This window comes from Mus caroli, unplaced genomic scaffold (genome assembly GCF_978045245.1).
Source record: "Mus caroli unplaced genomic scaffold, Mus_caroli_1 scaffold_1, whole genome shotgun sequence".
Classification (NCBI taxonomy): Eukaryota; Metazoa; Chordata; class Mammalia; order Rodentia; family Muridae; genus Mus; species Mus caroli.
Window position 1 is genome coordinate 69,798,856 of NW_028227256.1, and position 24,340 is coordinate 69,823,195.

Here is a 24,340-nt window from a genome sequence, read left to right on the forward strand (position 1 = left end):
GCCAACTCTTGGTTCCTTTTCCCCATCCTCAGGTGACAGAAGACAGAAGCCACTCTTCTGGCTTTTTTTCACATAGCCAATTTCTGAGGGCTCCTCATGGCCTAATCACCTCCACAGGACCCGCTTCCTACTAGGGGGTTAGACTAGTACAACTGTGGAATATGGTAAATGTCCACTCCATGGCATGCATTAATACAGGCTAAACCGTCTCTTCATTATAGTGCTACAAAATTTTCTTACAAAATATAACAATGCTCACCTTATTATGTACAAAAGTAATCCTCACGTCAGGTTTCAGGACACCATAGCTTATGAGAAGGTCCAGTACAGTTTTCAGTTCATCTTTACACGTTTTAGCTGTTGAGTAAAATTGTTTCCTTACAGGTAGATTCTTAAACAACTTTAGAGCAGTTACAGTTGTACCTGTTGACAGATAAAAGCATTTTAGATACAGAAGAAACTGCACATATCTTAATTCACACATAATCAGTAATCCACCCTTTCTACCATAATGACCAATCTTCCTCTAAGTATAGAGGTCCAAGAAGGTCCATCTCTGTAAATTACTCTAATGCCCTATTAGACTCTTCTACTCAGGGTCCAATGAGTAAACAAGTCATTCTATTTTTAATGGGGTAGAGAAACACAGGTTTACTAAAGTGCAATCTTAAGAAGTCCTAGAACAATCCAACCATGTGGAGATGTAGGTTAGTCTACATTACAGTATAATACATAGGTGATATAAGGCTACACAGCATATATAATAACTTTAGGCATGCCACACCACTATAAAGAACAGATTTTCCCAATTAGTCTTTTTGATGTTGATTTGTTAGATTTTTTTTTTTTTTTTTTTTGAGACAGGGTTTCTCTGTGTAGCCCTGGTTGTCCTGGAACTCACTTTGTAGACCAGGCTGGCCTCGAACTCAGAAATCCGCCTGCCTCTGCCTCCCAAGTACTGGGATTAAAGGCGTGCGACACCATGCCCGGCTTGCATACTGCATTCTTTACAGCATGATAGCACATGTATTGTTACTGCATAAACATAGCAACGGCATTGTCATTGCAATTTCCAGGCAGATCCTTATTTCTGTCTAGTGCCATGCTTCCTCATCTGCTGAGCTGTCCCCAGAACCACATGCTCTGGTTACAATATTTTAGATTCAAACTCTTCCATTCTCCACCCACCTCTAATTGCACAGCCACGTTTGCATTTTCAAGGATAGTGTCAATATGGACCTTATTCAGCACTGCTAGTTTTCTGTATTCACTTGTTTTTTGTTGCAAAAAAAAAAAAAAAAGAAAGAAAGAAAGCAAAAAACAAACAAAAAACAAGGGGCTGGAGAAATGTCTCAACAGTTAAGAGCAACCGTTGCTCTTGCAAAGGATCCAGATTTACAAGCTGTCTGTCACTCTAGATCCAGGAGACCCAACCCACTCTGGTACCCTTTTCTTACCTCCTCCATACTAGGCACACGTGTGGTATACTTACATACATGCAAGCTAAACACTTAGTGCACATAAAATAAATCCATCTAAATTAGACAACAAGCAATCCTGAGTCTGGGTAACTTAAATGAGGAGATTAATTCAGGTCACAGGTCAGGAGATTCAACAGGAAATGGTTTGGTGTTGGTGAGGAACTGATTATCATGCTATCAAAACGAGAGAAGCCAGAGAGCAGGGCAAGTGTTCTGGAAGCAGGAAGTGAACAGGAAGCAGACGTCTAAACTGATTGCTCCTGACTGTTATTCTTTAGACTCTGTTATAGGAAGTTTTTAGCCTTGGTTGTATTTCATTAGGATCAAGTGAGGATAAGCTAGGCCTGGTGCAATCCTAGCTACTTGGGAGACTGGGGCAGAAGGATCATAACTGAAGACACCTACTCCATACAGTGAATTCAAGGCTAGCTTGGGTAACTTATTCCAATCCTGTCCCAAAATAAGCCATTAAATGAGGCTGGGATATGATTGATAAGGCTTGCTCCCTTCACCTTCATGTGTTGGAAGTTTGGCCCTTAATGTGGCAAGACTAAGCGGTGGGCCTAGTGGGAGGTCTTATGTTGCTAGGTGAACTGCTCTCAACAGGCTCTAAAGTTCTTGTGAGTCCTTGGTTATTCTGTCATCCCTCCCAGTTGCACGTGTCCTCCTACTATAATATCACCCACCATGAGATCCCATCAAAGACAAGCTGATAGAACTGACCTGAATGCCTCTTCACTGAGGACTAACTTTCATGGTATCAGAAAGAGCCCTGCAAGCTTGTAAAAGAGGTAAATAACCCATAGTCCTACCCAGCTATGACACCTTAGAACCACAACAACTAACATGGCACAATAACTCTAAGAGTACAGTACCTCGGCAGTAACCAAAGCTCTCGAGTTGAACTTAAGACATTCTCAAAATGACAGAGACCATGCCTGGTATTAGAGACCAAAGCAACTATCCAGGGCTAATGAAGTCATGGACAACCGCCATTTAGCTAAACCAGTATAATCTCTTATTATATACTAAATATTTGTCCTTATACCCAGAGATAAGTGTAGAACTCACCCCTCATCAAGGAAACTTCACTTTTCAAGAGAAAAAGACCATTACAGAAAAATATAACCACCAATTAAAATAAAGAGTTGTGGAGTCCAGTCCCAATGAATTCGTCTATAAAGCACTTCCATACTCAGGGAAGGTTCAGGGGACATTATGGAGGAGGGTCACGAAGTATTCTATGAGACTTTTTCTCCTAGCAATGTCACAAGATTCACCCATAAACTCTCACAAACAGGACTACCAAAATAAACAAATACAACACCAATAGATACAACACCCAACACACACACACACACACAACTGAAGGCAACCAAGATATCTGAAAAACAGACAGATAGTCTTCCCCAGAGAAGAGCACACCACAAATGGTTAGCTCTGAAGACATGCACACAAATAAGATAGTATATGATCAGTAGGTTACACTTAGGAATATACATATATAGAGAGATAAATGAATACAATAACCAATAAATTGTTATAATGCTATGAATTTGAACAAGAGTAAATTGGAGTATAGGGAAGGGTATGGAGGGAAGAAAGGGAAGGGAAAATGATTTAATTATATTATAATCTTGAAAATACCCAAGAAGTTTTTAAAAAAAAATAAAAAAGCAAGTTAAATCCAGTAACTCCCTTAGGCTGTCTTGAACCCCTTAACTATGCTCTGTGGAAACCTTTTTCTGTTTTTACAAGTTAAAAAACAAAAATAATACAGTGTAGGGTTTTTCAGTCTTGGCACAGATCAGGTGTGATGTCTGAGTACATGTGTGTATGTATGTGTGTGTGTAGTTGTCTATGCATAAATCATTGTCCTCTTCCTCACTAGAGGATAACACCACCCTTATCAAATGTCTGCAGATATTGCTGTGTCCTGGGAAAGAGTGGGTAAACATGACTGAGAACCATTTATGAAGAAAATAGTAACTGGCATGTTTTTAATAAGCTAGCAAAGAGAAAATATGGTACAATATGCTAGTAACTGGAGTATAACACACACAATGGCATATACTGTTTTATGGGATTCTTGATTTTACTAGATTTGTATGAAGTGGGTCGCTGTGTAAGATGTCTTTCTTACAATGAATTAGAGTCAAAAAGACTAAAAGTCACTTAAAAGAGCAATGTAACCATCCTGGGCCTATATTTAGCTACTCAAAAAGCTGGCATGGCAGGATAAAGGACTACCTGAATTCTAAAGGGAGTTCAAAGTTAGACAACTTAGTGAGACCTTGTATCAGAATAAAAAATAAGAAAAGGCTGGGTGTACAGTTCAATTATAGTAACTTGGGTAGCATGTATGAAGCCCTAGGATCAATCCCAATACAAATAAACACATAAATAAATAAACACAATCTCAAATTATGGTAGACTCATAAATGCTAGCCCCAAATTACATGTTCCAAGAGGAAAACAAAGCAGAGATAAAATTAAATAAATAATGTACAAAAATACTTAAGAATTAAGAGTTTCACAAACTTTCACATTACAAAGAGAATCAGTTCTTTTTTTTTTTTTAAAGACAAATCTTTCCAAATATTTATTTATTTTCTATGTATAGATATTTTTCCTGTACACGTATCTGTGGACCACGTGAGGTCACAAGAAGGAGTCTCCTAGAAGTAGAGTTACATGCACTTTTGAGCCACCATGTGGGTGCTGGGAACCAAACCACGGCCAAGGCCCTTGAGGAAAGCAGAGTCAATGAGCCCTCTCTCTAGCCCCAAGAAAGGCTTCTTTAAAATCAAATATTAACATCATTTCCCACTGGAAATCTTAAAATTTAAGAAAATTTTAGGAGAAAGAAGTGTTTAAAAATTTCAGAGCGGGGCTTGGTGGCACACGCCTTTAATCCCAGCACTTGGGAGGCACAGGCAGGCGGATTTCTGAGTTCAAGGCCAGCCTGGTCTACAGAGTGAGTTCCAGGACAGCCAGGGCTACACAGAGAAACCCTGTCTCGAACCGCTCCCCCAAAAAAAGAAAGAAAGAAAGAAAGAAAGAAAGAAAGAAAGAAAGAATTAAAGAAAGGGCTTGAGAACTACCACTTTAGGGTCTTGGGTTCAGGTAGCCTCTATTCCTCACATTATCCCCAGAACTCTGCTCAGCAACATTTCATAACTCTTTTTTTAAAGATTTATTTATTTAATGTAAGTATACTGTAGCTGTCTTCAGACACACCAGTAGAGGGCATCAGATCTCATTACAGATGGTTGTGAGCCACCATGTGGTTGCTGGGATTTGAACTCAGGACCTTCAGAAGAGCAGCCTGTGCTCTTAACCGCTGAGCCATCTCTCCAGCCCATTTCGTAACTTTTAATCGTGACGAATATGACTGTCTCCCAGCCGAACTGTAACTCGGCCTGGGAGCGGATCCTAGGCGTTTACTATGGCCAGCATCTAGCACCGGGCCTGGCGATTTTCCGGAGTATAATGTAGTGGGTAGGCAATGCGCCTAGGTCACAAACGTCGTGCTTTAAACACTTAAAGGCAAGCCACCTAAAACCTGTCTCCTCGCGAACAGAACGCAAGAAATCGCACCTGCTCTGCAGAACTTTGGTTATGTGTAAGCTAAGAAGGATGCGCTTCCAGCTCGTGAACCGCTTCCGCGCATCTATGCATTCCCCAGCGGAGACAGCGAATAAACCGCCAGAACACTCAGTTCACTTCCGAGAGAGGAAGCGCGTCACTTCCGCTCGCAGGTCTAAAACCGCGCATGCGCATTGCGTCTCTTCCTCTTCGGATTTGGGCTTGGGTTCCGGCGACATGGTGAGTGTCTGCGTAACCGCTTTGGAAGTCGCTATCCATCGTCATCTGCCATAATCTCCGGCTTCCCGCTCTCAGCCCACCTCGGGTAGTCTGTGCTGTCCCTGTCCTGTCTGCTGTCGGGATCCTCCCGGCGTCTGGAGCCCCGTACGCGGCCGGAGGCGGCTCGGCGGGGCTCGGCGGGGCTTGGCCCTGCGCGGTGGTTAATGCACAGTCCGGAACCTTTTGGCGCTCCGCGGGCGACTTCCTTGATGGTTGAGCTTGAGGGAAAACAGGATTCAGCCAAGTTTGTGCTCAGCGGCGCGTTGCCGTGCACCGACTGGCTCAATGTCTCTGCTCTGTTCCTTTCCTCTGTCCACAGGCTAAACGCACCAAGAAGGTCGGCATCGTCGGCAAGTACGGGACCCGCTATGGTGCCTCCCTCCGGAAAATGGTGAAGAAAATTGAAATCAGCCAGCACGCCAAGTACACTTGTTCCTTCTGTGGCAAGGCAAGTCGGTTGGGGAGAAGGGTACCATTGCTCCCGAGCTCAGGCGGTTTGGGCTCGCCTTTTGCGGAGCATTCTTTGTTTACATGCAACTAGGGAGGAACTTAAGGGTGAATGGTTTGGAGAGGGAAAAGTCAGGATCTTGGATCTTGGGAAAGTGATAGCAATGTCAGTGCATCTGTACCAACCCCAAAGAGGTCTGTCTAGCCTGTAAATAATACTCTGCGTGGGTTACTAGAATTTAACTGCTAATGGATAAGCTGGCTTTTGCGTAGTTTACTCTCTGGAAGTCTCAGGGATGTATTTTTTTTTTTTTTTTTTTACATATTTCATAACAAGATCTTAACTACTTATAGACCAAGATGAAGAGACGAGCTGTCGGCATCTGGCACTGTGGTTCCTGCATGAAAACAGTGGCCGGCGGGGCCTGGACCTACAAGTGAGTGCTTTCCTCTGTGGTATAGGAAAGGCTATGGACTGCACAGCCCGTGTTCCAGCTTTGGTGCATATCGGACTTGTTTTAGTTTTTATGATTGGCAAAGCAAATAATGCGTTTGGGTTTAAAAGGTAATCGTTTTTGGTCAGGGCTACACAGTGAAACTCTGTCTCAAAAACAAAGTTATGGTTATAGATAAAAGTTCAGACTTTGATTCTCATATTCCTTTTGAATTGTACAGTCACCAGGATCTTTGGAAAATTATGGTTGATCTAAGTCCATTGGTGTTTGTGCTGGACTTGACTTAACACTACAGGTTATTTCTATAAAATGGTTTGAGGTTAGCTGATTTAGGATTGTATAGAACGTTTTGAGGCTATTTGGGCGTATTTAGTGCTGTGACCTTGACAGAGCCAGATGTTGCTGAGATGAAGCCTCCTGTCATTGTTTGCTTTGTTCTTAAGAACTTTGGCATCTCAAACCAACAGCTGCCCCTCCACCCCCGAGTTTGCTGGCCATAAGTCTCTGGTGTCCAAGTGGTATGGTGTTTTTATACTTCCAGCATGGCCCTCTGAGTGTGGCTAGTTGCTGAGGGAGGTGAACATGTGGGTTGCAGTTTTTCCTGATTTCTTGGTATTGAAAAAAAAAACAGTCTGAGTGTGTTTAAGAGCAGCTTGAGTGCACAAGGAGGAGTGGTAGCAAGTGCTCTGTCCTGATAGGTGACTGACTATTCATACATTCAGTGTGTGGTCTGGCTGTTTGGTTTGGGGGTGTAAGCTTAAAACTTATCATAGGCCTCTGCTCTCCTGTCTACAAAGGAGAGCACCTTAAGATCTCGTGGAGTCTGGGTCTGCCTCTTTTTTCAATATTGAAGAAACCAGATACTCGAGCACCTTAGAATAGTGAAAGTGCCCCAAGTCGTGGCTTTTGAAGGGTGCCACCATGCCAGTGTGACATCAGCACTGGCCTTGTTAGGTAAGGTTCATTGCAGCATGGTTGGTATTGGCGAAGGACACTATCATTCTTTCCAGGAGAAAATCAGGAGATTTCAGGACTACAGGGGAACGGTGGGACAGATATACTCGGGTGTTCTATATTAACAGTCACAGTTATGTTGGAAATGGTTTTTCTTCACAGCACCACCTCTGCAGTCACAGTGAAGTCTGCCATCAGAAGACTGAAGGAACTGAAAGACCAGTAGAAGCCCTGCTGTCTGAGACTTGCCTAGCCTGCAATAAACGGGTTATTTACGTAACCTTTTTTTTTTTTTGCCTTGTTTGTGGTTAATTAAAACATTTGGTGTGTGTTCTGTTTTTTAATTTCGAAAGATGCTTGTTTTAAGACATACTGTGTGACCCTGGCTGGCCTTGAATGCCTGGTTCTCCTTACAAGTGTAGATACATCTGGCTTAAAATTTTAGTTTTTCAGAAATAAAAATGTTGCTAAGACAATTACGTACATAGCTTGGTTTGCTACATATTGTCAGCAAACTGAAACTAGAATATTTATATAAATGTTAATAAGATTGAATTGAATATAGTGTGAGTACTCAGTAGGAAATAAATGATAATACATAGGTAAATAACAAAAATGAGGGTCTCCTGACAAATTTAGGGTTTAATATATTTAGGATTAGTTTTATGGCTAGCCTTTCTGAAACTTTACAGTTAACTGCCAGGTTTGCCAGTTATGCTTTGACCGGCCATGTCAAAGCTACTGGACTCCTTGGGAGCCACCAGACTAGTCCTGTGCATTCCAAGTCCAGAACAGTGATTTTCTTTAAAGGCTGACCTTTTGTGGGCCCATCCCCGTCTTACACAGCAGTCACTTCTGCCTTCTTCTGAGGTTTACTCGGTTCCTGTTACCTGTGCTCCAGTTCTGCCTAGAAACGTCCTAAGCAGCACTTACTAGACCTATAGCAGTAACCGCTTGAAATTTCAAGTGAGCAGTTCAATTTGTGTGTGAATAATGGGTGTGTGAGAAGTGCAGGGTTTTGGGGAGGGGGCCGGGGGGGGGGTTACTATATGTGTGTGTCTGTATCCTGTATGCCTGGTGTCTGAAGATGACACCAGATCCCCTGGAACTGGAATGACAGTTGTGTTACTATGTGATGGAAGAATTGCCAGTGCTCTTAAGTGCTAAGCCATTTTTCCAGCCCCCAAGAAATATATATAATTTCTAAATGATGGAGCTGGGTTTGAATTTTGGTCTTAGACCCCAGAGCCAAGATTCATGGCTATTTTTATTTTGTGGTATCCAGTGGATGAAGCCACAAGTAGGAAAGTGGAGGAGATAGATCCTGCCTTTTGAGTTGCATTAGGTTGGCTTCCACCTGCTCCTTCCTGGGTTGAGCTTGACCTTTGTTCTGTTACAAGGTTCTCAGAGGCTCTGGTGCTGGGCAAAGGCAGGGATTTAGAAGAGAGCCTACTATCGTGATTGCTTCTTGATTTGGGGTGGGGAGTGCCAGGGAAATATTTATGTGGCTGTAGATATGTGAGTAGGAAAGAGGCATAAAAATCAAACATTTACTGATAACTAATTTTATCATTTATAAAAAAAAGCAAATCATAATTATTTTCACATAAAGAATTAAATCTTGGGCCAGATGAGACAGTTCTAAGTGGAAGCCTGAGAGCTCTTCTACTTGATAGAGGATTGACCACTCCTAGAAGTTATGCTGATTTCTGTGTGCATATAAACATGAGTATGTATAAAATCTTGCTTAGATATTTGATGCCACAGGATGCAGAGCAACTTTCAGAGTTTTAACTTTATGATTGGCAATGTTGAGATAGAATGCCTCAAAGTGTCTCAAATTCTGTGCTTAGCAATCATTGTTAGAATAAGAAATAGAGCCAGGCAGTGGTGGCACACGCCTTTAATCCTAGCCCTTGGGAGGTGGAGGCAGGCAGATTTCAAGGCCAACCAGAGTGAGTTCCAGGATAGCCAGTGCTGTACAGAGAAACCCTGTCTCGGGGAAAACATACACACACCCAAATAGTTTCTAATAACAGACTAGCACATTTACATAGCTCATAGGAAACAGTTCATGGAGGCCCTGGAGGATACAATTAGGAAGGAAGGCAGGCAAAAGATACCAGTGAGTTTTGAATGAGAATAGGGCCAGGTACATGGCTTACTGTGTGAACCTTGATAGACTGGAATTTGATTTCTGGAACCCACATGGTAGATTAAAAGAAGACTCTGCTAAGATGTCATATGCCTGCCTTTGTACACCATGGCACATAAAAGAGTTTACTCTCCCAATAAATAAGGTTTTTTGTTGTTTTTCTTTTGAGACAGGGTTTCTCTGTTATTAGCCCTGGCTGTCTTGGAACTCACCAAGCTGTAGACCAGGCTGGCCTTGAACCTAGAAATCTGCCTGCCTCTGCCCCCCAAGTGCTGGGATTAAAGGTGTGCGCCACCACTGCCCAGCCCCAGTAAATAAGTCTTAAAATAGTCAGGGCATAGTGGCACTCATCTTTAATCTCAGCTCTTGGGAGGCAGATACAGGTGGATCTCTTGTTCAAGGCCAACCTTGTCGTGTAGAGTTCAGGAATGCCCAGGGATACGTAGATCCTTTCTCAATAGCAATAACTTTCGAAGGGCAGCAGGATGCATTGAAATGACAGCATGTAGGTTTGGAAAGGGTAAATGTTAAAATGTTCTAAGGCTCTTGTATTCAGGAAGGGGTCTAATTACAAATCAAATGTTATAATCTCTAGTAATTGTTGCTAGAACAGTGGAAGTAGAATTAGAAGCTCTCGGTCACAAGATGGGGAAGGGAGCTGACATGCAGCTCAGTGGTAGAGTGCCTGGCATGAGCAAGGCCTTGGGTTCAAACCCAGCATGGCCCCAGGGGGAAGAGGAGCTACTGGGCCAAGTAAGATACAGTAAAGGTGGGGACTTGCATACCTGTGTGCATATTAGTGTTTAACAGTAAATGTTTAAAAGCTAAAGTTACGTGAGCAGAGTTATGTAAAGTATAAATTGAATAAAGGATTAGATGTAGATGATGGACCACCAGGACACATTGAACACAGAAGGAGAAAAGAAGTTAGTATCGTCCCACTTTGAAACAACACACCATTAACGAGAGAACTCAGCAGGAGAAAGCACAGGCATGACTTTCCATGTTTCCAGGATGCAGAAACACTGAGGAAATAAGCATCAATGTCTCTCTCTAAGTGCTCCTGGGAACAAATTAAAGACCCAGAGAACCCAGAGCAGTGCTCCATACAGGGGGACTGGCTGGTGCCAAAGAACAAGGCCAGCCAGCAAAGCGGGGAGATGGGGTTTCTTTGCTCAGGCTGATCTGCTTGCCTCTGTCTCCTAAGTGCTGGTATCAAAAGTCTGTGCCACCCACCATGCCCAGCTTGGAAGCTGATTTCTAAACGTCACTATGCCAAGCAAAAGAAAAATGTGAGAATGCTTCAACACTTGGATACGTTTTTCCATGCTAGGCTGGAGCTACCTCCCTCCTTGTGACTTTCCACTTTATTTGATTTTGTATGTTGGTATTAGATGTGAGGTATGCCTAAAAAATTTAAAAGGGAAAGACAATAATTACTGCTTGTGTATCAATGTGTCTAACTTATTTTGTAAGCTGGCTTTAGAGATTACCCTCTTAGCATATGCTATGGTTGCCAATACCGTTATATAGTGTACTTTGACCTTGGAACCTAGACATTTTACACAAATTCTTGAGAGTCTATCTCTAATCACAAAAATGCAGATGTTATTCCCTTGAGCCAAGCATAAAAATGTCCTGTGTTGACTGCAAGCATATGGAACACTAGGGGGTGCTACAGAGTAAGCAGGAAAGGACGGAGCAGTCGAGAATTCTGAGAGGTCAGAGAATCCTCACAAATGCATGTTAGCATATGTAGTTACAGGTTAGTAAGTGCTAAGTTCTTTATAAATTCCACCATGTCAGAATGTAACCCAGCTGACTAGGTAGAGAATTAAACCTAAAAGAGTTAGTCTTAGGCCATCTGAGACAAATGCCCCACGAGTACAATTAGGATGGTCTTGAGTGTATTTCCTAGAGCTGCTAGTTAGGGGGGAAGAACTTTATTTTAAGAATTTAAAAATTGTAAAAAAAAAAAAAAAAAAAAAAAAAAACCTCTTTTACAGTGAAAATGCACAATACAATACATAAACACTGTGGACTAAGAATGTGTCAGTTTGGGGGCTGGAGAGATGGCTCAGTGGGTAAGAGCACCCGACTGCTCTTCCGAAGGTCCAGAGTTCTAATCCCAGCAACCACATGGTGGCTCACAACCATCCGTAACGAGATCTGGCGCCCTCTTCTGGAGTGTCTGAAGACAGCTACAGTGTACTTACATATAATAAATAAATAAATCTTAAAAAAAAAAAGAATATGTCAGTTTCTCTGATCAGGGTGTCCACGTCTCTGACCATGTTGTTAGACTCATCAGGAGAAAATGTCAGTACAGGAGGGATGTTTTAACTAACTTTGTCATACTCTGGGTTTTGTAGCTATAGTATTGACAGAGGCAGAGTGGGAGAGCTAAGCAAAATTCTGGTCCAAAAAGGGTGCTAAGAGGTTACAGTGATGTCGGGAGACCCCTGTTTTTGGATGGAGTTAATGGTAGGCTCTGGAAGTGTAGCTTGAGGGATGCCCATGGAGTTGGATTGTTTGTGCTCTGAGTTTGTACACCCATGTGCACATGTGAAACTGTCCACTCAATAAGACCAGTGCTTACTGATTTATTGGAATTACATGTGTCTTTTTTTTTTTTTTTTTTTTTTTGATGTTCTAGGTTTTGGAGGCTTATACTGTGGTCATTTAACTGGGTGTGTTTGTATACTTGTTAGGATCATGGTGGTGGTGGTTACACAGGGTCTCGTCCCGTAGCCCAGACTGATCTGGGACTTTTGATTTTCCTGCCTCTCAGCCCTGTTGAATGCTCTGCCACACCTTGCTCTTTAAGTAATTTATACCTCTCCTTCTCCACCAAGCAACTATGCTTTCAACTCACAGTCCTGTTCTACTTGTATACTGCCATGTTTTATTCTCTGTGTCCCAATTAGCTTTGTGGGGCAGGTTCTAGAAATACCTAACTCATTCCCTTAGCATGATCCAGGCTGTGCTCCAAGGGTTTAAGCTAGACACATCTATTTAAGACCCAGCACTTCCCAGCCTGGGGTAGCTAGAGGCACACTTACGGGACCCCTCCTGCCTTGAGTCCTGTGTGTCTAGCCAGTCCTATTTACCTCCTAAGCACCCACCATGCTGGACCCACATGCTCCATGCTTCGTTGTACTGTAGCTAGTAAGGCCTTTGTGTCATCAGGTTTCTCTTTCTTTCTTTCTTTCTTTCTTTTTTTTTTTTTTTTGTTTTTTTGTTTTTGTTTTTTGTTTTGTTTTTTCCAGACAGGGTTTCTCTGTGTAGCCCTGGCTGTCCTGGAACTCACTTTGTAGACCAGGCTGGCCTCGAACTCAGAAATCTGCCTGCCCCTGCCTTCTGAGTGCTGGAATTAAAGGCATGTGCCACCACACCCGGCCTGTCATCAGGTTTCTTTTCCCCAGCACTTCTTCCTCTTTTAATTGCTCCAAACTCAAGAACCTAATGGAATTCTTTCCCCATTTTATAGATGACAGAAACTCTAAGATTTTCTACTTGAAGAGAGAGTCATTGAATGGGGAAAGAATGAACTCCACAAGGAGTTACGTGCTTCAACTTCATCTCCCTGTTCACTGGCTTGGGCAACAGAAGAGCTTTGTTCTCTATAGATAAAGAAACCAAGGTACAGAGTGGTATCTGTGAGGGGTTTTGATGGTTGGAGGCCAGTCTCAGCAAGTGATAAGTATATAACACTAAAAGGCCACTACAGACAGGCTGGAGAGAAAGTACCACTACATAAGACGCTGTTAAGAAACTGCCACTGGGATTCTGCTGATTAACCCGGGGCAGGCAAAAGGAGCATAGGTGAACAGCAGGGGGAGCCCTTGCTGAGGCTGAGAGGACTTGGAGGGATTGGAGTGCTTCTCTTTCTCCCCGCTCTTAACTTTGCTCGGTGCGCAGGTGTGACTTCCCTGATGAGAGTGGCCACAGCCCACCAACAGCCCTGCTGCTTCCAAAGGCCAGTGAGATGCTTGCCCTTTCTCCTCAGGAGCGGAGGCCAGCAAAACCTGAACTGAATGACTGAGCCCTGGGAATGAGCTGTGCGGGGGATAAGAAGTGGTGCGAGGATTCCGATCTCTAGGGCTTTAGGATTCCAAATGCAGCCTTCCTCACGCCAGGCCCCATTACTCTCATCCCTTACGGCCCTTTGCCTGCTCTGTGTGTGCAAGGAGAGTTTAAAACCTACTTTGTTGGGCTTCAAAGATGGTTTGGAGATTAACAGCACTGGCTGCTCTTCCAAAGGACCTGGGTTCAATTCCCAACACCCACATGGTTGATAATGGCCTGTAATTCCAACTCTGGGGGATCCAATGAGGATATACAATTAAAAGACTATGATAAGATGTATGGTCCATTGTACACAGGTAATGTACTTAGGTATAAGCAAAACTCTCACACACATAAAAAAAAAATCTTAAAAAAAAAAATTGCTCGAGCTGGATAGATGGCTCAGCGGTTAAGAGCACTGGCTGCTCTTCTGGATGTCCTGAGTTCAAATCCCAGCAACCACATGGTGGCTCACAACCATTTCTACCAATATCTGATGCCGTCTTCTGAAATGCAGGTGTAAATGTTACAGCACTCATATACATAAAATAAGTAAATCTTTTTGCTCAGTAATACAGCAGTTCATTGTGGTAGGGACATGTAGAAACAGTGCTTTTTTTATTTTTTAGATTTATTTATTTATTATATGTAAGTACACTGTAGCTGTCTTCAGACACTCCAGAAGAGGGCTTCAGATCTTGTTACAGATGGTTGTGAGCCACCATGTGGTTGCTAGGATTTGAACTCAGGACCTTCAGAAAAGCAGTCAGTGCTCTTAACCACTGAGCCATCTCTCCAGCCCGGAAACAGTGCTTTGACTCAAAAGGCAGTCAGTGCCCCATCGCCAGCAGGCTGGTAAGGGAGGGATGTGGAGGCTAATAATGGTTAGGAGTTTTAAAATCACCAGTTTCCATTCATCCTTCTCCCATCTCAGCTAACATGACCTTGTGCCCAAAGCCTTGGAAATGCAGCTTCAAGACCTTCCTTGGGTGCTACCTTCTCACTTCCCTGCACACATGACACTAGAGCTGGCTTTTCCTTTCAACATGTGACCTCCACCTCTGTGTGACAGTGGGCAAGGTGACACTGTGCTTTGTGGTCTCCAAACTCAAGCCCCTAAAGTGCTGTAGAACCAAATGAAGGCTCCTGTCTTCTTTCCCTCTTTCTCTGGACCCGCATTGTGCAACTCGGCGTGGGACCAAGTCTTCAGGGGGGCTCAGCAAAGACTTGGTGACAAGCTGATTGATGGATTCCCCGCCTCTGGCCTGCCTTCTTGCCCACTCCTGCAGACTCTGGCCCTGCTCCACTGTCCAGCTGCCCGAGGGAGGGGTCTGCTTTTCTTTGTTGAGTCAGCACCAATGAGTCAAGGCCAAGATCAGCTGGGAGCTGGGCTGCGAGGGGAGGGGTGGGAGACTGGGGAGGGCGTAAGAACCTTGTGGCTCAAAGGCAGGCATGGTAGGGAGCCACGAATGGAGGGCACTGGAGTGTATTGTCAGCACGGGCAGAGGGCTGCAGTGGTAATGGGACCCCTGATCTGTGGTGTGAATGGGAGCCCTTTCTTATAGGAAAACACAGATGTTTATTCAAATCATATTAAGATTCCTAAAAGTTCTCAGTCATGTCTCATGCTTCAACTCTACTCTGTGAAAGATGACACAATGTAAGATCTCTATGAAGTCTGCAATGGGAGGCATCCTTGGAGAAGGCGTATGAGTACAATTTCCAGACCCCCACAAACACAGGGCAGCCAGAGCACCTTTCCAGGACTGCCGAGGGTGGAAGCAGAGTGTCCGGTAACGTTCACTACCTCCTCTGCACTCCTTAGCCATAGGTTATACACGTGAGTCGTGAGGAAAGGAAGAGACCTCTGTGTGGTTGGTTTCTTTTGAGACAGGGTTTCTCTCTGTAGCCCTGGCTGCCCTAGAACTTGCTCTGTAGACCAGGCTGACCCTGAACTCAGAGATACGTCTACCTCTGCCTCCCAGGTGCTGGGATTAAAGACGGGCGCGACCACTGCCTGAGAGACAACTTAAGAGAAGTTAGCCTATCTAGGAACATGCAGGATGAGAACAGATCATGCAGCTATTCCTGAAGCCGTGCATGACAGCTCTATCGTTGCTGTCCCCAGAATCACAGGCCACCTGGCCCTGGGGTCAGGTTGTTCTCATCTAGCTCTCTCCCTCCCCCCCCCCTCTCTGTGTGTGTGTGTGTGTGTGTGTGTGTGTGTGTGTGTGTGTGTTCATGCCGTATGGTGCATGTGGAAGTCAGAGACAAGTCTTAGGAGTCAGTTCTCCCTTTCCACTATGTAAACTCTAGCATTAAACTCAGATCAGCTGGCACATAGCAAGCACCTTTACCCCTGAGCCGTCTTGTCAGCCTCAGCTCTGGCTTTTCATTTATTCATTCATTCATTCATTCATTCATTTACTTTGAGAGAGGCTCTAACTGTGTAACTGGGGTTAACCTGTAACTGTCTATGGACCAGGCTGGCCTCAAACTCAGAGATTTGCTGGCCTCTGCCTCTCTAGTGCTGAGGTTAAAGCTATGTGCCATCATGCCCAGTGATTAGCTCTATCATATTAAGATTTACCTATCTTATGTAAGTACAGACCAGAAGAGGGCATCAGATCCCATTGAGGATGGTTGTGAGCCACCATGTGGTTGCTGGGAATTGAACTCAGGACCCCTGGAAGACTAGTCGGTGCTCTTAACTGAGCCATCTCTCCAGCCCTAGCTCTATCATTTTAAAGTGGGGATGTGCTGGCATGTAAAGTGACCTCCCCACAGTTAGACAAGAAGGTGATGTCAGGGCTTACCCCCTAAGGTTTCTCTGTGATTAAATGCAGGGTCAGAGGTCAGAAGAGTTCAGAGCTGCTGTGGGCAACATGGAGGATGAGGGCATATTAGTGTCCAGAGCCTTCCTTAGTTTGACAGTTCTAGTCCTCTTGAGGACCCAGCACCTTCTTGGATCAGTAGGATTTGAATCTATTTCATTCCCAAAAGATTGACTGCGGGGTGTGGGGAGAGCACAAGAGCCAGCACAAATGGTCCCTCACACTTTGGTTCCTGACTGGCAGAACAGGAAGCTGGCATGGAAGGACCTAACTAGGCACAGGACATGAGAAGGCTGTGTGTCCTGCTTATACTGCACTATGGAAATAGCAGACGTCCATCCTGGGACTGTTCTTGTCCCTTGCTTCGTCGTCAGTACCTGCTGTGAGGGTTGAGGGGATAAAGTGAACAGAATTCTTTAGGCCTATAAACCTAAACTAAAGAAACACACTACCTCCCGCCCGAGTCTTCCCCAATTCCTAAGTAGGTGATTTTCACACTCCTGGCAAGAGCGGGAAGGAAGGCTTTCTGCTTTGGCTGCACATTTCTCTCACAGCGAGATGCTGCCTCTTTGGAGAGGAATGTAACTGGAGTGGGCCTCTGCCTCGGCAGGGAAGCACAGTGTCTGTGGGGTGCAGCAGTCCCTCCATTTCTCCAGGGCCTCCCTCTGAGGCATTCAGAGCAGGGCATACACATACACGGTTTTCTTCTTCACCCTGCAAGACCAGGGCGGTGGTGAAAATGGAAGACAAGTGGCCACACTGTGACTTCATGGCAACATGACAGAATCTTGGCATATTCAAGGTTAGACAAGGTCTCAGAGATTCCTGGAGAATTGCAGATGTCAAAAGAGGGGACGCCATGTCAAAGCCACTCCCTTTCCATCAGTAATTCTCAGCATCTTAAATTGTTTTCAGATACTACAGTTAAATTACTACAGTATCCTTGGGCAAGTGTCCTAACCTCTCCATGTCTTTTCCCTGAATAATTCCGTTAATAATAATTCTCATCTAAGTTGCTTTTTATAAAGATAAATGAGATGATTTTTAAAAGTACTGCGCTTCACTTAAAAGCATTCATTAATATTTGACATTTTTATCATTATATTATTATTCTTCCTTTTATTTCATAGACTTCACACTGAGTCCCAAAGACACACACACACACACACACACACACACACACACACACACACACATGTTATCAAGTCAACAGGGAACCCACCCCTGACATTGCTGATAATCTGCTATACTTGCAGACAGAAACTTGGCACAACTGTCATCAGGAAGGCTTCACCCAGCAACTGGAAACAGATGCAGAGAGCCAGACATTAGATAGAGCTTGAGGAATCCTGCAGAAGAAGGGGAAGAAGGATTGTAGAAGCCAGAGGAGTCAAGGACACCAAAAGAAAACCTATAGGGGCTGGAGAGATGGCTCAGCAGTTAAGAGCACTGACTGCTCTTCTGGAAGTCCTGAGTTCATTTCCCAACAACCACATGGTGGCTCACAACCATCTGTAATGGGATCTGATGCCCTCTTCTGGTGTGTCTGGAAACAGCTACATTGTACACATATATATAAATAAATAAAATCTTTTTAAAAAAAGAAAATAGCCGGGCGTGGTGGCGCACGCCTTTAATCCCAGCACTCGGGAGGCAGAGGCAGGCGGATTTCTGAGTTCGAGGCCAGCCTGGTCTACAGAGTGAGTTCCAGGACAGCCAAGGCTACACAGAGAAACCCTGCCTCGAAAAACCAAAAAAAAAAAAAAAAAAAAAAAAGAAAACCTATAGAATCAACTAAGCTGGGCTCCTAGGGCTACAGAGACTGAACAGTCAGCCAAGAAGCCTACATGGGACTGACATAGGCTCTCTGCACATATAGTAGTACAGCTGTGTAGCTTGGTCTTCATGTGGGACTCCTAGCAGTGAGAGAAAGGGATGTCTCTGATTTTGTTGCCTGCGTTTGGGACCCTTTCCTCCTACTGGACTGCCTTGTCTCCAATAGGAGAAGATGCACCTAGTCCTACTGCAACTTAATATGCCAGGGCCATGTGGGCATCTGAACATATCCATGAGAGACCTCTCCTTTTCTGAAAAGAAATGTAGGAGGAGTGGATGAATGTTGGGACAGGAGAGAGATGGGGGAAGGAAGGACTGAGAGTGGGGGAGGGAGTGGAAACTGCACTCAGAATATAAATCAAATTAATTAACTGATAGTTTTAAAGAATACTGAGCTTGACCCATAAGCATTAATATTTGATATTTTTATTATTATATTGTTATTCCCTTTACTTCATAGACACCAAGCTGACTCCTAAAGAGGACACACACACACACACACACACACACACACTACCAAGCCAACACGGTTGAGTATAAAGTTATTTTTTTTTATTGATGTAATGTAAGTGGCCATGTGGGCATCTGAACATAAGCCAGGAAAGGGCAGATGACATCTGAGTAACACTTTCCAAATGTCTGTTGCTCACATTCTGTGTCTGTATGGTTAGATGAGAGCTCTGCTGTAACCGTCGTCTTCATTCTCTGATGCCAGCAGGTGACACACAACTGACTCTTAGCTCACGGCTGCCCACCCTTCGAATATGGTTTTGACTTTCACAATGTGGCTAAGCATGGTTCTCTTACAAGGAGTTAACTGGATATTGGGGAAGGGTAATATGATTTATTACAATCTGCTGCATCAACAAAGATGACTTAGCATGAGACCAGCCAAAGACATCAACTTCAGTATAAAGAACTAAACATTTCAGAAAGGAAGAAGGGAAGAAAGGAAGAAAGAAAGCAAGAAAGAGAGAGAGAGAGAGAGAAAGAAAGAAGGGAGGGAGGGAGGGGGAAGGAAGGAAGGAAGGAAGAAAAGAAGAAAGGAAGAAAAAGAAAGAAAGAAAGAAAGAAAGAAAGGAAGAAAGAAAGAAAGAAAGAAAGAAAGAAAGAAAGAAAGAAAGAAAGAAAGGAAGAAAGAAAGAAAGACACGGAGAGAAGGAAAGAGAAAGAAAAAGAAAGAAGGGAGGGAGGGAGGGGGAAGGAAGGAAGGAAGGAGGGAAGAAAGGAAGAAAGGAAGGAAGGAATAAAGGAAGAAAAAGAAAGAAAGGAAGGAAGAAAGAAAGAAAAAGAAAGAAAGAAAGGAAGGAAGAAAGAAAGAAAAAGAAAGAAGGGAGGGAGGGAGGGGGGAAGGAAGGAAGGAAGGAAGGAAGGAAGAAAAGAAGAAAGGAAGAAAAAGAAAGAAAGAAAGAAAGAAGAAAGAAAGAAAGAAAGAAAGAAAGAAAGAAAGAAAGACACGGAGAGAAGGAAAGAGAAAGAAAAAGAAAGAAGGGAGGGAGGGGGAAGGAAGGAAGGAAGGAAGGAAGAAAGGAAGAAAGGAAGGAAGGAAGAAAGGAAGAAAAAGAAAGAAAGAAAGAAAGAAAGAAAGAAAGAAAGAAAAAGAAAGAAGGGAGGGAGGGAGGAAGGAAGGAAGGAAGGAAGGAAGAGAAAAAGAACTAAACGTCTTCTACAACATTGAAACAGCATCTCTGGTGCCCAGCTCTTGTAATGGTCTCTCCCAGTCCTCTAGATCAAAGTCAAAATTCCTACTCACTGAAAATCAGCTTCATAGCTATCCATGGCCCCATCCTAGGATAAGGCCTTGTACTCAGACCTCTGAGTGCTCCCCTTCCCTCTGCCATCTCATACAGCCTCCCACCTCCCTTATCCTATCCTCTGCTGATTTTGTGATAACCCATGATCCAGAACAGATAGTGAAAGGTATCTGACAGAGGTGACACAGCCTATAGTCTGGGAAAAGGAGAAAACTGACCACTCATGAGGAAAGGCTAACAATAAAGTCCATAAATAGATGTAAGATGAGTGTTGGTGTGGTCTGTAATTGGGAAGAGCCGTTTAATCTACTCTGGTAGGTCTAGAAAAGAGATCTGGGAAAGATAATGCTTCTAGAGTTTGATTCTTAAGAAGAGGTCCAAGCTACACAGAGGGCTGAAATTCCGAAGCAATGCTGGGAGCCACTGCAGTGGGTAGAAGGTGAGTTTCAGTCTACCTCAGAGGTCTTGCTTAGTAGCACTATATTTGCTGAGTGTTGGGTACTGACAGTACATAGCCTTAACTAAGCTAAAGCAGTTTGCAAGAAATGAGTTTCTCTTTAAGGCCAGAAGGGATTACAAAGAACACATGAGTGAGTCTCTCCGAAAGTTTGCTTGTGGTACAGATTTGTGAGGTCAAAATCAACCCAGAATCTCTAGATGTGGGACCCAGAAGGTTTTAAAATGTGCCTAGGAGATGTTTTGTTTTGTTTTAAAAATCACATTCTAAGTTTGAGGGTTCAATACGCAAAAGTAACTATGATTGGTGTGTGGGAAGAGGATTCAGAGGGAACAGGGAAAATATATTGAACAAAGAAATACATTGGAGTGCAAAATATTTGTGTTACCTACGAGTCCGGGCCAATGCCCTTCTGTAATGTGGGGCAAAGGTTAAAAACTTGACACTTCTCTTTCAAGGCTGGTGTTGACTTCAGGATCATTGCTCCAAGCCTACTTTCTAATGTCAACAGATTGTGTGTGTGTGTGTGTGTGTGTGTGTGTGTGTGTGTGTGTGTGTATGTGCGCGCACACGCGTGCTCCTGAGTATCTGTGTCTATATGTGTCTCTGTGTGCATGCATGCATGTGCAGACATGTACCCGTGTCGTCTAATCCCTTTTATCTCTACCAATAAGATAATTTAATGGAAAAATCTGGTACCTACTTTAAAAAGAACAGCCAGCTAGGGATCAAGATGATTAGTGAATGAAAAATAATGACCTCTTTCTGTTTTCTTAGAATTTACAAAGAAACTCAGATTTTTCTCATTTAATCTTCACCTAATGCTATGTGGATAGCTCTTCTTACAGGTGAGCTTCAGTGTGCAGTCAGGAATACAGAGTAGGCATAGACAAGCCTGTGGTCATGTAAGTCAGTTGCTGCTGAGAATTGACCTTGGAGACTGTGGTGATTTAAATGAGAAAGGTCCCTCACAGCTGGGAGCACTGTCTGGAGAGGCTATGGAAAGGTTCAACCTTGTTTCAACAAGTACAGCACTGGGGCTGGGCTTTGGGGGTTTTTTGGGTTTGTTTTTGTTTTTTTTTTTTTTAAGATTTATTTATTTATTATAAGTACACTGTATCTGTCTTCAAACGCACCAGAAGAGGTCATCAGATCTCATTACAGATGGTTGTGGGCCACCATGTGGTTGCTGGGATTTGAACTCAGGACCTTCAGAAGAGCAGTAAGTGCTCTTAACCACTGAGCCATCTCTCCAGGCCAGCTTCGAGATTTTTAAAGTTTTGCCCTACTCCCAGTTCCCTCTCTGTTTGGTGCTTGCAGTTGATGATGTGAGTTCTAACCTTAGCTAAATTCTTGCAGTGACAAGCTTCTTCACTCCTGCTCGGCTCAGATCCCTCACTGGATGAATGGGGATCGAAAGCCCGCCCTAACCCTCCACCCCACAGGGACAGCAGGAGATGCACGATGCTGAGTCAGTACTGACTTCTCCATAAGACCGTCCCAGGGGGGTGCGGAGTCATAATGGAGGCACAGAGCGCTTGAGAACAACTTGAGTGCAGCTGAAGGTTTGTCTCATTCTGTAGTAAGCACCTGCGAGAACAATCCGAAGACAGCTAAGGGCGCTGGACTGCTGGCTTATTTGGTAAATGCATTTGCTGTGAAGGTGTGAGGACCTGAGTTCAAATCCGAGAACTCACGTAGAAAGTCAGATGTGTGAGAAGAATTAACTGGAGTGTGTTATTAAAGAGAAGACAAAAACATGAAATGGGGAGGGAGACATTGGGAGTTCAGAATGGAGTGGGATTATTGGGGGTAGATATGAAGATACATTGCATAATATACATGTATAGATTGTCAAAGAATATGCATATTATTCTTTGGGATCCCTGGAACTGGAATTGAGGCCCACCTGCAAGACTGACCCTCCCCCTCACCTCTCCAAACAGTGCTCCTGGCTGGGGAAAGTGTTCAACTGTCTGAGCCTGGGGAAGAATCCCTGGGAGCTCACAGTCCAGCTATACTGGCATCTACAGTGGGAAAACAATGAGCAGGCATTATCTCAAAAGGAGGGAAGTGAGGACTAACACCCGAGGTTGTCTTCTGACCTGCACATGTGTGTTATACTCACAACAAATGCAAGTGCACACACATACACATGATACACACATGTGCGCGCGCATGAGCGCACACACATACACACACACACACACACACACACACACACACACACACACACACACACGACAGTTGATAAGACAATTGCTTATAGACCGGGCTCAAGCTAGACTCCTGGGCTTTCCTGAATCTGCTTTGCCCTAGCCACGTGACTCTGAGAAGATATTTAACGTCTCTCATCCGCAGTCTCTCTGGAGTAAAATGGAAATCATAGCCATCTTCATTTGCACGCTCTCCCCTGAGAACTAAAGCTGAAGTGTAGCACGCTTAATAAAATGTTCAGCAAAGAGAGAGATGTATGGGTGCAGGTTTTTTTATTAGTGTTGTTCGGTTGCATAGTCTGAGCTAGTGATGTCACTTTCCCCATGCCCACAGGGTTTGTGTTATATGGGTTTAACAGGCCCATGCAAGGCATTGAACATGATAGGAGCACATCAATTGCTTAAACAGATGCCACCAATGAATAATGCATTGGCCCTCATATATATAGTGGACAGGTAGTGCACATCTGATTGGCTGGCTCTGCTTCCTGCATCTCTGAGGTGGAAGTGGTCACACAGCCATGAGTGCTCGTCCCTGTCCTGGAAAAGAGACTCTGCTGTGATTTGCAGTCCTCTCTTGGGTCCCTAGAGGGAAAGAGAAGGTGTGACCATGATTCCAGGTTTTACCTGCTGGCCATCTGGCTGCTTCAAGCTTCAATTCACCTTCATCCATTTGACCAATCCCAACTTCACCCCTCATTTACCTCTCCTCCACTGTTCACTTCCAAAGTTGGTAAGAAGGCAGCTGTAGGAAAGCTACCAAGTCTGTTTGGTATCAGCCTGGCACTTTATATTCTCTTTTTGAATCATACCTACAGTAGCTCTTAAGGCACATCTCTTCCATGCTCCCTGGCCCCCCACTCCGGCACCCTCCCAATTCCACATTTGTCTTACTTGATAATAGTTCTCTGTGGGGCCTTTAAACAGGGTTTGTATAGAACCTTGGTGATTTATGGAGTCATAAGAAGGCTGGTGGGAAGTGTAGAAAGAGGGAGGGGCAGCCTGTCTTAGCACTTTATTGCAGGGCTTGAGACAGAGGAGGGGAGACTCAGGTTTCCTGTCATCTCCAGCAGCAGCAGCAGCAGCAGCAGCAGCATGTGTTATGAGGGGTGGACCCTGTTCTTTAACAGTGCTATATTAGAACTATGCTGTAGGGACTGTGTGGACTAAATTGGTGTTTATTGGTCATGGGTCCGTGCATGTGAGTGCAGACAAAGGCCCCATGATGGCCAGAGGTGTCAGATGCCCTGGCATTGGAGTTACAGGTGGTCGTGAGTTACCCAACATGGGGGCTGGAAACCAAACTTGGGTCCATTGTGAGAGCAGTGTGTGCTCTTAACCACTGATTTATCCCAGAGCCCCGGCCATGGCTGCATTTAGATGTATTTGTCATAATGTAGAGCCTACATGGAGACAACTCTCCAAGTCCACAAAGGTCTCAGCCAGACCTGCCAACAGCCCATGAGACTTCTCTTCTGTGAGAGTAAGTCCTTTTCTCCTCTACCTGTGAATAGATTTATCTTCGTCTACCCAACCTCCCCTTTTGGGGTCTACACATTGTGTGTATTCCTGCCCATAATAGTACATGAGAAGCAATTGTGGGAATGGGGCTCAAAATGAATCACAAAACTTATCTATGTGTCACATACATGTTTTATACACAACTCAAAGGGGACCTTATGCACTAATTTTAGCTGCAAGGCATTCATGAGAGGTCAGGTATGGAAATTTCCTCTAATGGTATCACTGAAGCACCCCAAACTTTTCAGATTTTAGAGGGTTTCAGAGTTGGGGTGTTTAGATTAGGGACACTTCA

The 24,340-nt window shown here is 44.0% G+C and overlaps 2 protein-coding genes across 2 annotated transcripts in view; one reads left to right on the top strand and one right to left on the bottom strand.

Moving 5' to 3' along the window:
* Positions 1-5,175, bottom strand: part of Ankar (ankyrin and armadillo repeat containing) — a 68,863-nt gene extending 63,688 nt beyond the window's left edge. Inside the window, exons 1-2 of the mRNA XM_021167928.3 lie at positions 5,082-5,175; positions 260-423 (exon numbers count right to left, since the gene is read on the bottom strand). The gene's annotated coding sequence lies outside the window, so the exon portion shown is untranslated. The remainder of the gene's footprint in view (positions 1-259; positions 424-5,081) is intronic.
* Rpl37a (ribosomal protein L37a) lies at positions 5,121-7,548 on the top strand. The gene is made up of 4 exons (XM_021168452.3): positions 5,121-5,309; positions 5,668-5,796; positions 6,150-6,232; positions 7,367-7,548. The coding sequence occupies exons 1-4, from the start codon at positions 5,121-5,123 to the stop codon at positions 7,428-7,430; spliced, it is 465 nt and encodes a 154-aa protein (XP_021024111.2). The 3' UTR covers positions 7,431-7,548.
* The last annotated feature ends 16,792 nt before the right edge of the window (positions 7,549-24,340 follow it).